General features: G+C 36.1%; 1 protein-coding gene across 1 annotated transcript in view; it reads right to left on the bottom strand.

The window, feature by feature from the left end:
• MYO3B (myosin IIIB) overlaps positions 1–14070 on the bottom strand; it is a 223968-nt gene that overhangs the window by 176804 nt on the left and 33094 nt on the right. Inside the window, exons 7-9 of the mRNA XM_064514931.1 lie at positions 10649–10753; positions 10286–10385; positions 6534–6610 (exon numbers count right to left, since the gene is read on the bottom strand). Coding sequence (XP_064371001.1) covers positions 6534–6610; positions 10286–10385; positions 10649–10753 — 282 coding nt within the window. The remainder of the gene's footprint in view (positions 1–6533; positions 6611–10285; positions 10386–10648; positions 10754–14070) is intronic.

Genomic DNA, 14070 nt, shown 5'->3' with positions numbered 1-14070 from the left:
TGAATATATATTCTTGAAGTCTATCCTATTTATACCATCAAAGCTGTGGACTCCTACAGTTCATTACAAATGAACATTTACAAAAATTCCATACTTAGTTGGCATCTAAAGGCATAGCGAAAATGTGCATATCAGAAGAACTAATTTTAGCTAACTATTAAAGCAAAAGAGACCTAAAGCTATTTACAGGAGGCTGACCTTCAGTTTCTTGAATAAGCAAAGGGCTGGTAAATAAGGTTGGTTGAAATGTGGCAAAAGGAGAATATACTCAATAGTTTTAGGGGAACATACCTACTGTACATATTTATCTAACGTTAATTAAAAACACAAGCCCAGGATTGTGATGCGGTTACCTTTTCTACACTGTTTTTCCAACTTCTCATTCAACTAAACATATGATGTATTTACTATTAAATGGCTTTTTTGCAAATTTGATTTTCATGTCTCCTGTAATAGAGATAAATAAGATAAATATGCCCTAATTTAGTAAAAGACAGCTATGTTTTTTAACCAAACTCTAAGGCCTGAACACAGCCCTTACTGTAATGAATACCGACTTCAGTGGAAAAGTTGCTGCGTTTCTGCAATATCTAATCTTTCCTTTACATATTTTTCAACTATGTTAATGCAAATCACCTTTTTTTTCTTTAATAATTTAATTGTTCATTTTTTCATTAGATGACACAGAGACACAGCTTCGTACTGAAATATAAAACTGCAAATATTATTCGTTGTTTTAGGATTTGACTTATTTCACATGCATATGATCAGATTTAAGATTATTTAAGCTGGACACCTATTGTTCTAACACTTCAGAATTTTGTTCTGATGCTCAAATGAACTGAATATCATCCAAGGAAATATGCTTTGATTCAGCAGTAGGAAGGAAAACTATCTGTTGTTTCTGGGACACTCTTGCTGATCATTACTTTATCTTGGCAAGATGGAAACAAATATCCCAAATACAAAGTTGACAAAGCTTTAAATAATAGGGTGACATCAAAATCCCTCTGAAATCAATAGCAAGATGGAGCCAGGATTTCATCCTTCATTAACTCATTATTTCAGAACTCATATGATACATTTACCAATATATCAGCCCTTCTTATTGTTGTATGTCACATTTCTACACCTAATTCTTCAAGGATTAACTGTGTTTTAATTATGTACCTTTTAAGCTGTAAATACATAAGCACCACTGTCATTTTCTAATGGTTATCAGTAAAATATAATGGCCCTCTCCACATGGTTTTAAATACCTTCAGCATCTCTCCAGTTCTTTTTGTCTGAGAGCATCTTCTTCAATTTGTGATTTTAAAACTAGATTTGGGTCGGAAAAAAAATGTACTGATACTAAATAAGCTTTTTTCAACAGTCAAGTTTCCAACAGGACACGATAATATCATGAAACTAAAATGTGAAGTGTGAGTAAACTCAGACTATCAGAATGCACATATGGCTGTGTGCTTTCATGATATTTCGATTATTTGGGAAAAAGAAAAACTGCAATCCTATTCTTACTAGCTTTTGTCCAGTTCTGCACTGGAGGTTGAAAACAGAAGTTTTAAGATTTAGAATTAAAGACGTAAAGGCATTTCAAGATCTCCCTGCCAGCATTCAATACAATTTCAGGAAGACAACAGCAGATTTTAAGTAACTTAATGGTTTGGCAGCAGGCAGCTGTAAAACCACCACAGTATTTAAACTAGCTTGCCTTAGTTATCTTTTTTTAGATTGCCTGTATTCAGCGTTGCAGGTTCCTCATGTCTGTGTTGTAAGTGTGAGACAATACTAATTAAGTTAAACAGCAATGACCAATTTTCAGTGAGTCTACTTTAAAGCTTCCCTCTTAAACTGACTTCTCCTTCCGGAGTTCTTCAGTTGCTTCAACACAGCCTAGCTTTTCCCTTGCATTTTGATTTTTCAACAACATTTCGGTTAATCCCATGCTCTGCTCAAAATAAATGCTCAAGGACAAAATTTGTCCTGCTGCTACTATTCACAGTCTCACAGTCTTCAGAAAAAAAGAGCCTTCTAGGATGTCCCAGTCACTCAAAATTGTTAAGCTGCTGCTTTATACGCTGACCAGCAAGAACAGAGCTGAACAGAAGACCTTATACCACTCTGAGTCACTGCTATTTCCTATGATCTTTTGCTATTGCAAATACCATGTCATATAATCCCTTTCATATACTTTGGAAGTTTCATCTTAAAATTTCCTCCTTCTGCAGACTGTTCCCAGTCCAGGATGATCTAGTGGTTCTAGTTTCCAGCATAGTTGTGCCCTGCTTATATCCGGTTATTCGTAGCTGTTAGCTTGAATAATCTTTGCATCCTTCTTCTCCAGGTTTTATTTTCCCGGGGTTTACCCAAAATGTACTTCTAGACTTCCCTATCAGCTTCATTTCACAAGGTTCATTTCACTAAAACACTCCTGTAGTCTTTTCCTGCAAGGCTGGCTTTTCATCTGCCCTCCCTATTCCCCCTCAGATTAAGTTCATCTTTCTTTCACTTGGATGATGTGAGGTCTCACAATTGCCTTATGCACTGATTGGTGCTCCCACGTTTCACAGAAAGATAACAGAAGTCCAGTTAAAAAAAAAAATACCTAGTTTTCATGCTTTCGGTTTCCCTGAGTAATAATATTACCTTCTCGTCCACTTACTTTAAGGTATCTTTTGCTTCTATACAGATTGTATCCTACTTCAAAACCTTCAGGCAACAAGATTTTTGTGGCTGTTCAGGGTTTTTCTAGCCTTTACTGATTTTACCACAGTCTCATCTAGAAATCATTGTTCTTAAACAGGGGCACCCAGACAGGGTTTTCCAGTATATTGCAGTCCTAAGTGTTCATCTTTCACATAAGAATTTGCCTGCATATTTTAAAAATACCAGAAAGGCCTCCCCAAAAGCAAGGTAAACTGCATCTCACATGTCAGTTGAAATATGTCATTCACATGAACACAAAGAAAGCAACTGTAATGACTTAAGCAGAAGTGTTATACAACTTGTCATTCGAAAGCCAGTTCAGCATAATGGGTATCCAAGCATCTTGCAGCTGTTCTGCAGATTAGTATATCCATGAAGCCTGATCAGTGTGGCTCTCACAGGCATATAAATGGGATATGAGTTACTATGACTATGGCACTGGGTTGATAATTCATAAGAATCTTCTCAAAATAGGTAGTGTTTAAAAGCTACTCTTGCATTTCTTCTGATGGGCTATGCTCATAACATACTTTAGTTACAGATGTGTTGTATCAGATTTAAATCATCTCAAAGTGTCTACTTATTTCTTTGGCTTTGTACTTCGAGAAAGAGTATTTTCAAGCAGGATGACTAATAAATTTGGTATGATTACTGCCTTTGATTATAATCATTCAAGCAAAACAGTACTGTAAAAATACTTTTTATAAACTGAGTTTGATAAAATAATTCAGAATATACCCCTTACTGTCTAAATGAGTATATTTTTTATAAAGGTTTCACAATATCTCCAACCAAGGTTATTTCATAAATAATGCTTACACAGTAGTTACTAAGGTATCTTGTGTCTCCTTTGTGACGTAAACTGGTTGTTATGGAGATGGTAAAATATCAACCATTCTTTGTGACACTGTATGAGATCAATTTTGGAACCGTTACAGCAGTTTCATTTCTCTGCTCAGCTGTAATCAGCCGTAATCAGCCTTCCTTAGCAAGAGAAAGAGGAGCAGATTGGAATACAAAGTATTTTAAAAGAAACAAATGTTTGTATGATACTTTAAACTGTTTGCCATACAGAAGGATTTGTGTGTGCTTAACAGATGCAAACTATAAGATCTATCCCAAATTCCCGAAAACGCAAATAAATCTAATAGCCTCATTTCTGTTGAAGGCAACTACTGGTATTTAGATTTAACAATTTACAAAGAAACAGATCCCTCCCATATCATTCCCTAGTTTTTAATTTTATAAATTAAACCTTATGAAAATATTTGTTGCTTCTTAAAGAGGAAGGGTCAAGACTAACATCTTCCGCCCCAAATTTAGGGGCAGTGCATACAGGGCTTTTATTTAACAGTGTGCTAAAACTTCTTGTGTGCTTTCTAAACTTCATGAAATGGAAGGAAAATGGTTAAGCTTGGGGAGGGCAATATAAAAATATGGTCTAAGATACTTGGCTAGGTCCTCTGAAGATTAATTTTCTCCATTTTTAATCTAAGCTAGTCCAAGAGTCTTCGTGTGCATGTCCCCACTCAATGAAAGCATTCTTATCTATAGGTTTTGCTACTTACAAACATACAGAGGCCATGCAACACCTCCCAAAGTCAAACCACTATAACTTTGGTCTGTCCTAACTCATGCTCTCTCCTGCTATGACCTCCTAGCATTCATCCCATCTACCTAATCCACAGTGTCGCACTACTCAAGTTGTTACAACAAAGCTTCTTCCTCTTGTTTTTTTCCCCACATGATTTTTTATGCTCCCAGTATGCCAGCTGGGAACTTCTGTTGGTGACGGCATACTATAGCTAAGCATAGCTAAGCAGATGTCAGCAACCTGGCTGCAGACAAGGAGCAAGCTGGTTAGAGATTTTCACTTTTCAATAAAAAGACTCTAAAAAATAAGCTTGCAGCCCTGTGGAAACATGGATAGCAACCATGGACAGTAAAAACAGTTAGAACACACCAAAGGTTCTAATACAAACTAAGATCAAACCAGGCAAACCAAGAACGAATACCAATTGCATATTAACATGCAAGTCTTTTGGTTAGTGCAGAATAATAACCAGAAATGAGCAATGAGACAGCAGAACCAAGAAAATCAGTTACCAATGTAATTTTGTTTTTGAAATAAATCTTGCTAAAGCAAAGAAACAATAATTGAAATATGGATTAAAATTAATTGTGCAGCACTGACTGCTTTTTAATTCTGTGAGAATAAACTCTTGATGTAATTTTACTAGAATACGCACGAGTTGCTTTTTCACCCCGCCATCCGCACTACTGCATTGACACCTGTAACTGTTCAGTGGTGGGAATTTTTTTTTTTAATCACAAAGGTTCAGTTTTCTGATGCTCTTTTCATCTTTTTTCATTAGCTATTGCTCTTCCTCTATAGCTTTTGAAAAATCTGGGAGGAGCAGCATGTATTACAGCATATTGACTATACCTGAAAGCTATTGCTCTTTCTTAATAAACAATTATTTCCATTTTAATATTTACCTTCATACTATGACTGAACCCATTATATCAAGGTGTATACAACTACTTTGAACTATGCAATGTTGTGGCTAACTAGTGCCCTTGAAAAACTTAATTTATTACAACTTTTTCTGGCCAAAATAGTTCATGAGACAGTCTGTTATTAACGAATATATGGCTGAGTCAGGGTTTTGCAGAGTCTTATAGCAAGACTGGAGTATGGGAATTTCTCTTTTCCCTGCTTGTCTTTTCCACAAACACACCAAAACATACTCCCCTGAAGTAAAATCTGCAGGACATTTTGAATGTCTGACATAACACACGAGTGGAGAAGGAGAACTAAATGTTTGTAAATACACCAAGATTTTCAAAAGATAGACGAGTCAGAAATTACTACCAGATGCCATTCTTTCCTACTATTACCATTCTCTGCACGTATTTCAGTTCAGTGGACATTACATCCTCATTAATGGAACCTTTCTTCTAAATATGGGGGTTGTTTAACTCAATGCAGCAATAGATCAGGAAGAGTGTTAAAAGTTTTAGCTCCCACTAGCAGACATTAAGTAGCATATTAACCAGCATTTCTTTAATGTACCTTTCTCATGCTCAGTGAAGCCACAACAGAGTAATATCTGCCATCATAACTGAGCAAATGGATCAACAAAATAGATCAATTAGCCAACTGTATGAAAACTGCATGTATTTTCTCTGACCAGAAACCTTATCATATGTAAGGGAAATTGTGAAACGTACACAGATCCTGACCTCTGATGTCATGCACACTGTGTAAGAACATCCAAGACCAAATTTCTGTCAGAAACCTTAAGACTGGCAGGGGATCAGTCCCTTTATCTGTGGAATATCAGGAGGCTGCAGCATTGCAGATTTAGGAACCCCACTACCACCACCTCAGGGTCTCACCTGTAGAACCTTATCTACTATACACCTGACAATTTTGTGAAAGGCTTCCCTTACTATGCCATATTGGAACTCTTCACCTAAGAAACGGATCTATAGAATTACACAGAGCTAAAATACAGTATTTGATTGGAAAGTCACACAATCTTAAAGGAAACCCTCAGTTATTTACAGACTATCTATACTTCTCTGGAAACACTACAGAGAAGATAACATTGATGATTACTATTAAAGGAATCCATTTTGTATATTCTAACAGTATGTTTATCTTACTGAACAGGGGCTATAGATGTAGAGGGAAGTAAAAATACAGCCATAGGAGGGATAGAAAAGATTCTTTCTTCAGACTATGTGGAACTGGCAACAAAGTGTGTATCGCAATGAATGGAGACAACACAAATAGGATTAAGAAAATGTTTGCCTACCTCAGGTGCCATCCAAAAGGGTGTTCCCACTGAGGTATTTCTACGCAGCCGTGTGCTGGTGAGCTGGGCTGAAACACCTACAATAAAACAGATCCAAACTTGGCTTCAAATTCATTATGTCATTTCAGTCAGTTTATTTCAAGTGTCTAGAAAACAAACCCCAAGCCTGCACAGCTGCAGAATGCCTGACCAAAGTAGATGCATCATTTCTACTGAATTATTTACTTGGTTAATTTCATTTTTTACTTTAATCATAGCTTGTCCCAGGAAGATCACAGCTTGCTGTTTCCTTTCAGAATTGTTTCTTGTGAATGACTCTCAGTCTGAAGCACTTTCATTCAAATTCAAAATATTTAAGTGGCAACCTAAATCACAGAGACATGTCTTTCTGCTGTTTTCATGAATATAAACTGGAACTGTCCTAATCACAATATGACTTTAAAATTTCTGTTCCAGAAATATTGCCCAAAGTCCAGATGAAATTCACTCCCTGAACATTTTGGAAGGAAATTTGATCACTGGAGTATTTGCAGAGGCTACAGTTCAACAAAACATTTGTGCACTTGCTTAAGTCTTTCCCTACTGAGAAAAAGCACAAGCTTAAGCTTACACTGAAGCTCGTACTTACAGAGTTAAGCACAGGCTTAAAACAAAGCCTGTGCTTCAGTTCTGAATGGGGCTGGACTACTGCAGCACAGCTGAAAAAAGGAAGGAAGGAACTGGAGTGAAATCAAACAACATTAACGAATCAGAATGAACTTCCACAATAAATCTTCTTCTGTTTTCTGGCCAAAATATAATTGAATTGTACAGCTCAGGAGCATTCCGACTAGCTGACACAAAGCCAATATTGACTTAAAAAGTATTTCAAGTGAACACTGTTTAAAAAAAAAACAAACAACTCAGTGGTCTGTTCCTAATGTATTACCCACAGACAAAGAAAAATGGGTACAAACACATATAACAGAATTGTGTTCGCTGCCAATAAATAAGAAATTGGGACTCAGTTATAATCTCTAAGTCAAATAATTAAAATGCCTGCTTCAGGATTCAATATTATATTTATTTTTCATTTCAGTGTGATTGCAACTTTTCAGTCATTTCCAGGTCATCACCGTGAAACAGTTAAAGGGCTGGAACCTACAGCAAGCCTCTGTGCATTTAAGTCTGTTTTCTCTTCAGCTAGCCTAATTTGTAGCTGCTATCTATGGACACTCCAAAACAATACAGAATACCAAAGAGCTGAGAGCGCGCAAGAGAGCGCGAGAGCGCATGAATGAATGGTAAGTTGCAGACGTTTCAGGTCAGCTTACACCATGACCAACATTTATTCAAGCATACCATGCTGCTGAGAGCAGTTGAGGGAAAAAATGTGTATTACAGTGAAAAGTCAAGTTGCAAAGTCATGCAATGAAAGTAAAGAAACACCTCAATTAACAGTGTCTGTGTAATGCTATCTGTGACCGAATATCTGTATCTTTTTTTTTTTTTTTTTAAACCACAAGATTCTGCCTCATTCCATGGAGAGAATGGACAGTGCTCAATGAATGAGTAGCTATGGAATATTTCCTTTTATTACCCCCATCAATCTGAGTTCCAATCCATTATTTACTATACTGAATCCTATACTAAATCTAGAATTCTTATTTTCCTTTCCTTTTGACATTCTCTCCTTATCAAACAATAATTCTCCTTAACATTCTTGTGAAATAGGAGAAGATTGTTAACCCCAGAGATTAACCTAAAATTATCAAATGCATCCACTATTTTTGGGTATTCAATCTGAGATCTTTCAGTTTTCAGGCACTCCACATACTTCAAGTAGAGCTGTAATAGTTCTCAGCTGCAGTTCAAGAATACTTAGCTCTTCTGCAAAGGAGCACAAGATGTTTCAGACTAGAAACCAGGAAAATGAGGAGTACACAGTGGCTACTTCCAAAAAGTTTGATACAAGTGACTTGCCAACATCATTTGTGGCAGAAGCAAGAACAGACTTCAATTTGACATCATTCAATTGAGACCTTTCTCTTCCTGAACTCCTTGCATCTTTCGCTATACATCCTCCAATTTCTGCAACAAATGAGACAAACAGTTCTATAGACAACAATTTCATCTGTGACTCAGTCCTAATTCATTCCCAGAGTCCTGTGACTAAGGCAGTAGGCTGCAGGGAAAAAGAGCAACTTAATGAAAGCATGCAGCATGATGCTTCTTCAGATGGTAGCACACAGACATGTGGGCATCTTGACATTTCCTGACTGTTGAGCTGTCAAGCTCATGTCTTTTTTTTTTTTTTTTTTTTTTTGAGGTAGTCATACTTGTTATAATTTTCTAGAGTTGTTATTGTTTTAGCTTAAAAACAGGAAAAAAAACAAAAACAGAAACCTCCACTGATATCCCCCCACAGGACACCAGGAGGCTGAAATTCTTAGATTCCTAAGAATACGTCACTTGGATTTGCTGCATACACACTTGCCCTTGAAAACAACAGCTCCAAAACTGAGCTTCAGCTGCAGATGCCTTTGGTATGCCTGATAAGAATTTCTTTTTTTGCTTTGGAGAGGAAAAAGCAACCTATCCCAGAAGAGAGGAGTTATGAATAAAGATCATACTGGTGAAACTCTCCCAAATGAAGTGATTTTTTCCCCCTACTAGCCCAGAGACTTGCTACAAGTTTCACTTGAGGCCACATCTTTCTCTCAGAACTATTTTAATTGTTGCCTCTACCATTCAACACAATGAATTTCTGTTCCTAGAAGATACTACAGACACCTGCTTCGTAACTTCCTTTATAATCTTCAGCAGATTGTTTTTTGTCAAATTTGTAATACTGTGACATCATTAGTACTAAATTTGTTTTGCACTGCATGCATTTCATGCTTTTGGAATTTTTTGTAATATTACTGTTTGCAGGATTTCTGGCATGCAATTTTATGCTACTCTAATTTTGTAAATGTTTTTCTTTACCTTCATGCACTGTTAAGCAAACTACTGTTATTCACACAATACCATTTTCAATGATGATTACCTGATGCATTATGTGGTTTCACTAATAAATCATACTCTAAGAATCTTTTTTCCTCTTACCGTTAATAAAATTATTCATTCCACTACACAGTCATCTGAAGGACTACAGCATCTCCTTACTTCTCCAAGCACATATTTAGAGGGAAAATGTTGATCTGAATTCAATTCTATTGCCAAGTCCCTTTCTATCTATCTCTTCTGTTTCATACCGATATTTCCAGAGTGGCCGTGTCCAAATATAACAGCAATAATCACAAATTAAATGGATGTTGGTTTTTGGACCCAGGGGACCATTCTGCCTTCTGCTCAGAGGGAATAAATGTGCTCCAGGCTAGTAAAAGTCATTTGAGAGAGAAGAATGGTTCCTTTTCATATGCAAAAGATGGAATATTTAAATTCAAATTAGAAGGACAACTGCCCTGAAACTGACATTCCTTGCGAAATGCAAAAGAGTTTTGTAAATAATATGGCACCTCTGGGGCTATTTTTAAGACATTAAATTATTATATGTAAGTTTTTAAGTTAAAAGTATATAACTGATTTTTGGTTAGAATTTTTACTCTTGCTCTATCAGGTTCCTTTTCCCTTTCTCCTCCTAGATTAATCTTGAGTTTCCTCCTGTAAAAGTCTCTTCACCATGGCGTTCTGCCTTCCCAGTGGAAAGTAAACAGATGCCTTCGGCTAAATGGCATATATCAGGAAAACAAATGGGAAGTAGTCATTACCAAAGTCAACGAGCTTGACTCCACCTTCTGTTGTCAGGAGAATGTTGTTGCCTTTGACATCACGATGAATGATCCGGTTATTGTGTAAATGCTGAAGGCCCTATATGCCAGCAGTAACAAAAAATAAGTTTACTCCCTTATTTTAAAAAAATTACCCTACTATTAGGGAATGTAATGAAGACGATCTGCACATACTCTATAGAAACATCTGTCCACTGGATTACATGCTTGATACAACCCCTGCTGCTATAATAGCCCACATGATATTGTCAACATTACCATACCTTATAAAAGGAAAATGTATGTATGAGATGAGTAAATTGCACCCTCTGCTGTCATTACAAGCCCAGTGAACATCCTTACCAGAAGAGCACCATATAAAATGTATGAGATTATAGCTTCATCCAACCGTTGGCTACACTTCAGCAGGCCTTTGACAAGCTCTGTGACAGAACCTCCATTGCACAGCTGTGAAGGGGGGGCACCAGGGCGAAAGAAGCAAGACAAGATCTTAGTTACTCAACATGTTTGTTTAGGCTGTGAACATGTACTGTGCAAAGCTGCACTACAACACAAGTCTGGGAACAACTAGACTTTTACCTGCAATTATTTATGTTGTCCTCCCTGTCACAGAATGCATCCGATTAGCAAGGCTGATAATAAATCACAGTGATTTGAGTGTGGGGAGGAAAGCTGAAACTGAAGATTATAAAATGCAACTAAAAATCAAAATATTTTAATAAGAGGACTGCATCTTGTGATTTGTAAGGCCAATTTAACTTATTTGAGTATTTTCACAATAATATGTGCATTGTCTTTTTGAGAAACTGCTTTTGTGCAAAGAAAAGGTCAGAAAGACGAGACGGATGCTCTTGATAACTGGGAGGCAACAAATTACAGTCATTTCAAACTTTTACTCCATTAATGCTCCTGCTGGCAGGCAATATAAAATAGACAGAAGCCATATCTCTATACTCAGACTTGATGGCAGGTGCTGCCAACAACTGAGATTAAACATTCTGATCCAGAAAAGCAGTTTCTTGCAAGCATTTTCAATTAATGGGCTGCCATACCTCACAGGAGGAGGAGAAAAAGTAGAATTAAAATCTTTGTATATATGTTTTCACCCAAATCATTAGTTCACTGTCTATGCCTTTCTAGTAGCAATTTCTCTCTTTCCTTCCCATTCTTTCTCTGTCCTTTTCTTACTTTAATATTTACAATTGTTTGACAGCAAAATGATGGGAAAATTAACTGCCTTTCTTTCATTAAATTTTATCTTCTAGACCTGTTTCTGTAGCATGCTTTCTTACCAACTTTTCTGACATACAGAAATCTTTTTTTCTACCATACAGACATCACATTCACTTCAACATGAGTTCATTTTACATTATCAGTATTAAGCATACAGTTCTACAGCATAAATCAGGAGAATGGTATAGAACCAAAAGCTCTGCAAATGCTTTGACTTTTGCATCTTTAAAATAAACTTTACCAATTGCCTATCAGTTCCAACACTGCAATTTCTGTGATAGTGGTATTTTCTCTCATTCATTACTAAATCTCCTTGCATCAAAAATTTTCACTAGACTAAAAGTTTTACTTCATGGAAAGGATCAGATCATATGATGCACAAGAAGTCCTTTATGCAAACAAGCTCCTGAAGCAAAATTTCATCAGTGACAGCATTGGTGATTCCTGCAGGAATTTGACTTTCCTTTCTAATTCTTTCATAGGAACATTTTTTAAATCTAATTGCGTGAGAGCATTCAGACCAGTACTGAGCACCAAATATATTTATAGGAAAACTTCATCTTCTGGTGAGAGAAAGTACATGTTTTTCTTTCCATGCTTAGCCATTTGCTGAAGAATCATTAAGTCAAAGATTTTTGTTTGTTGCTTTCATTACACTAATTGTGTTCTCTTGAGACAGGTTGTACTAATCTTATTTCCATTATTTCCCCTCCCACAGATTTTATAAAAAGTAGGCCATCACTTCAAAAACAACTGGTTGTGACTGAAAATGATACAGACAGTTGTTTGGTAGCGTATGTGAAATGAATTACTGTATCTGATAATAAATAAATCCCACAAACATCACCACTGCAGCTGGCAGTGATACTGTTGTCAACAGTCAGCAAAGATTTGGGATAAAATGAACTCACAAATTTCATTACCACTTTGTTTCTCTTGGTAATACTTAAAAATGTGGTGCATGTTTAGATGGAAAAGTAGTGAAGCCTGCTTTACAGTAATTTGTGCTATGGCTATCCGAGAAATACAAGTGCTTATCTCTAAAATTCTCTATGTATTAAATTGCATCAGCATAAAAATACGTGTCTACTTCTGCCACCCATCCTCATCTCAGGCATTACTTAAGTAAGGTCCTGCTTGTAGTGAGTAAACATGGCAGAATTGTGCCTTAAGGAAAAAAAAATGCATTTAATTCAAGATTTCAGAAGTTGCCTATCCAATGAATATATTTCATCAAAGGCTCAGGGATCAAAGTAACTGACTACTTTGTATATTCCCCTTTACTGGAAAAAATCATTAATTTATAATATAAAAAGTAGCTGCTATATATACATAAATTTGCACCTAAATTCCAAGACATGAAATAGTTGGCCTTTCCTGGTAAATTCATCCTTAAAAGGAAAACATCAATTTTTAATGTCAACTTCCTTCAAAATTTTGGATAATGTGCACCAAAAAACACCCGACATCAACATACTGAGTTAACTGATAAGGTCTGTACAAAGATCTAACTCCCCCAAATTGTACATTCATCAATTTTGTTGCATAGCATACTGCACGATTTTGCTGTACAGAATTATGTTATACAGAATAGCATATGTGACTTGCAATAAAAAACAAAACACACAGGAAATCAAGCACATAAGTCAATACAAAGCCAAAAAATAGGCATGCAGTAAAAGAAAAAAGGGAGGCAAAAAACTCTAAAGCTCCTTTTTTAATAATTACTGAAAGTTAGTAGTTAGTATAAGACACATGTCTAAATATCTTCCTTCAAACAACATAATTCTGCAGTGCATAGAAATCAGACGTATTGTCGGAATTCCATGACTTGAAGTGGAAAAGGAAATGGAGATTCCCTATTCTGATTCCAGTCACCATTCAAGAACAGGGAATGAAACTTCTAAAATGATCAATAATTAAAGTCAATGCTAGCTTTTATTGGTGTAGTTATAACAGAGAGAAATGTTTGAATAGTCTGCTACTGCTCGTAACTCTTTGCAGAGCTTTGTATCAATTAAGCCAATCAATAAGAAAACATCCAAAAGAAATCCTTATCCTGCAGCAATCTTTGGAAGTCAATTAACTGGCAAAAAAAAATAACCAAAATTACACTTTTCCTTGCAAGAATTCTGAATGCCATTAAACAAGAAGAGTTATTAGAAGGCATTTCTGTTGCTAGGTTTTCAACAGCAATCTGCTTCAAGTTTTGAATTACCATAAAACATTTCCCATTACATTTTCTCTGTTCGCTTTGGCAACAGGCAGCATGTTTGGTAACTGTCCTCTAGATTACATTTCATAATGGATTCCCAAAAGATTGGGTGCTTGACCTCTTCAAAATTTTAGAGAAATGTTTTAATTACATGTTCTCCAACATGAAAAATCAAGCTGCTTTCAGACAGACCATTCTTATCAGAAGGTTTCATTGTTTTTGGAGGCAGAAAGTAGTAACCTGAATAGAAATAAAATGCAAGGCCATTTACTGTTAAACAAGCTTCAAGCATGTATGTCATTTTCAGCAGTGCACT

The sequence above is a fragment of the Dromaius novaehollandiae genome, chromosome 7, assembly GCF_036370855.1.
Source record: "Dromaius novaehollandiae isolate bDroNov1 chromosome 7, bDroNov1.hap1, whole genome shotgun sequence".
NCBI classification, from domain to species: Eukaryota; Metazoa; Chordata; class Aves; order Casuariiformes; family Dromaiidae; genus Dromaius; species Dromaius novaehollandiae.
Note: the sequence above shows the minus strand (reverse complement) of the source record. Positions and strands in the feature narration are given on the sequence as shown.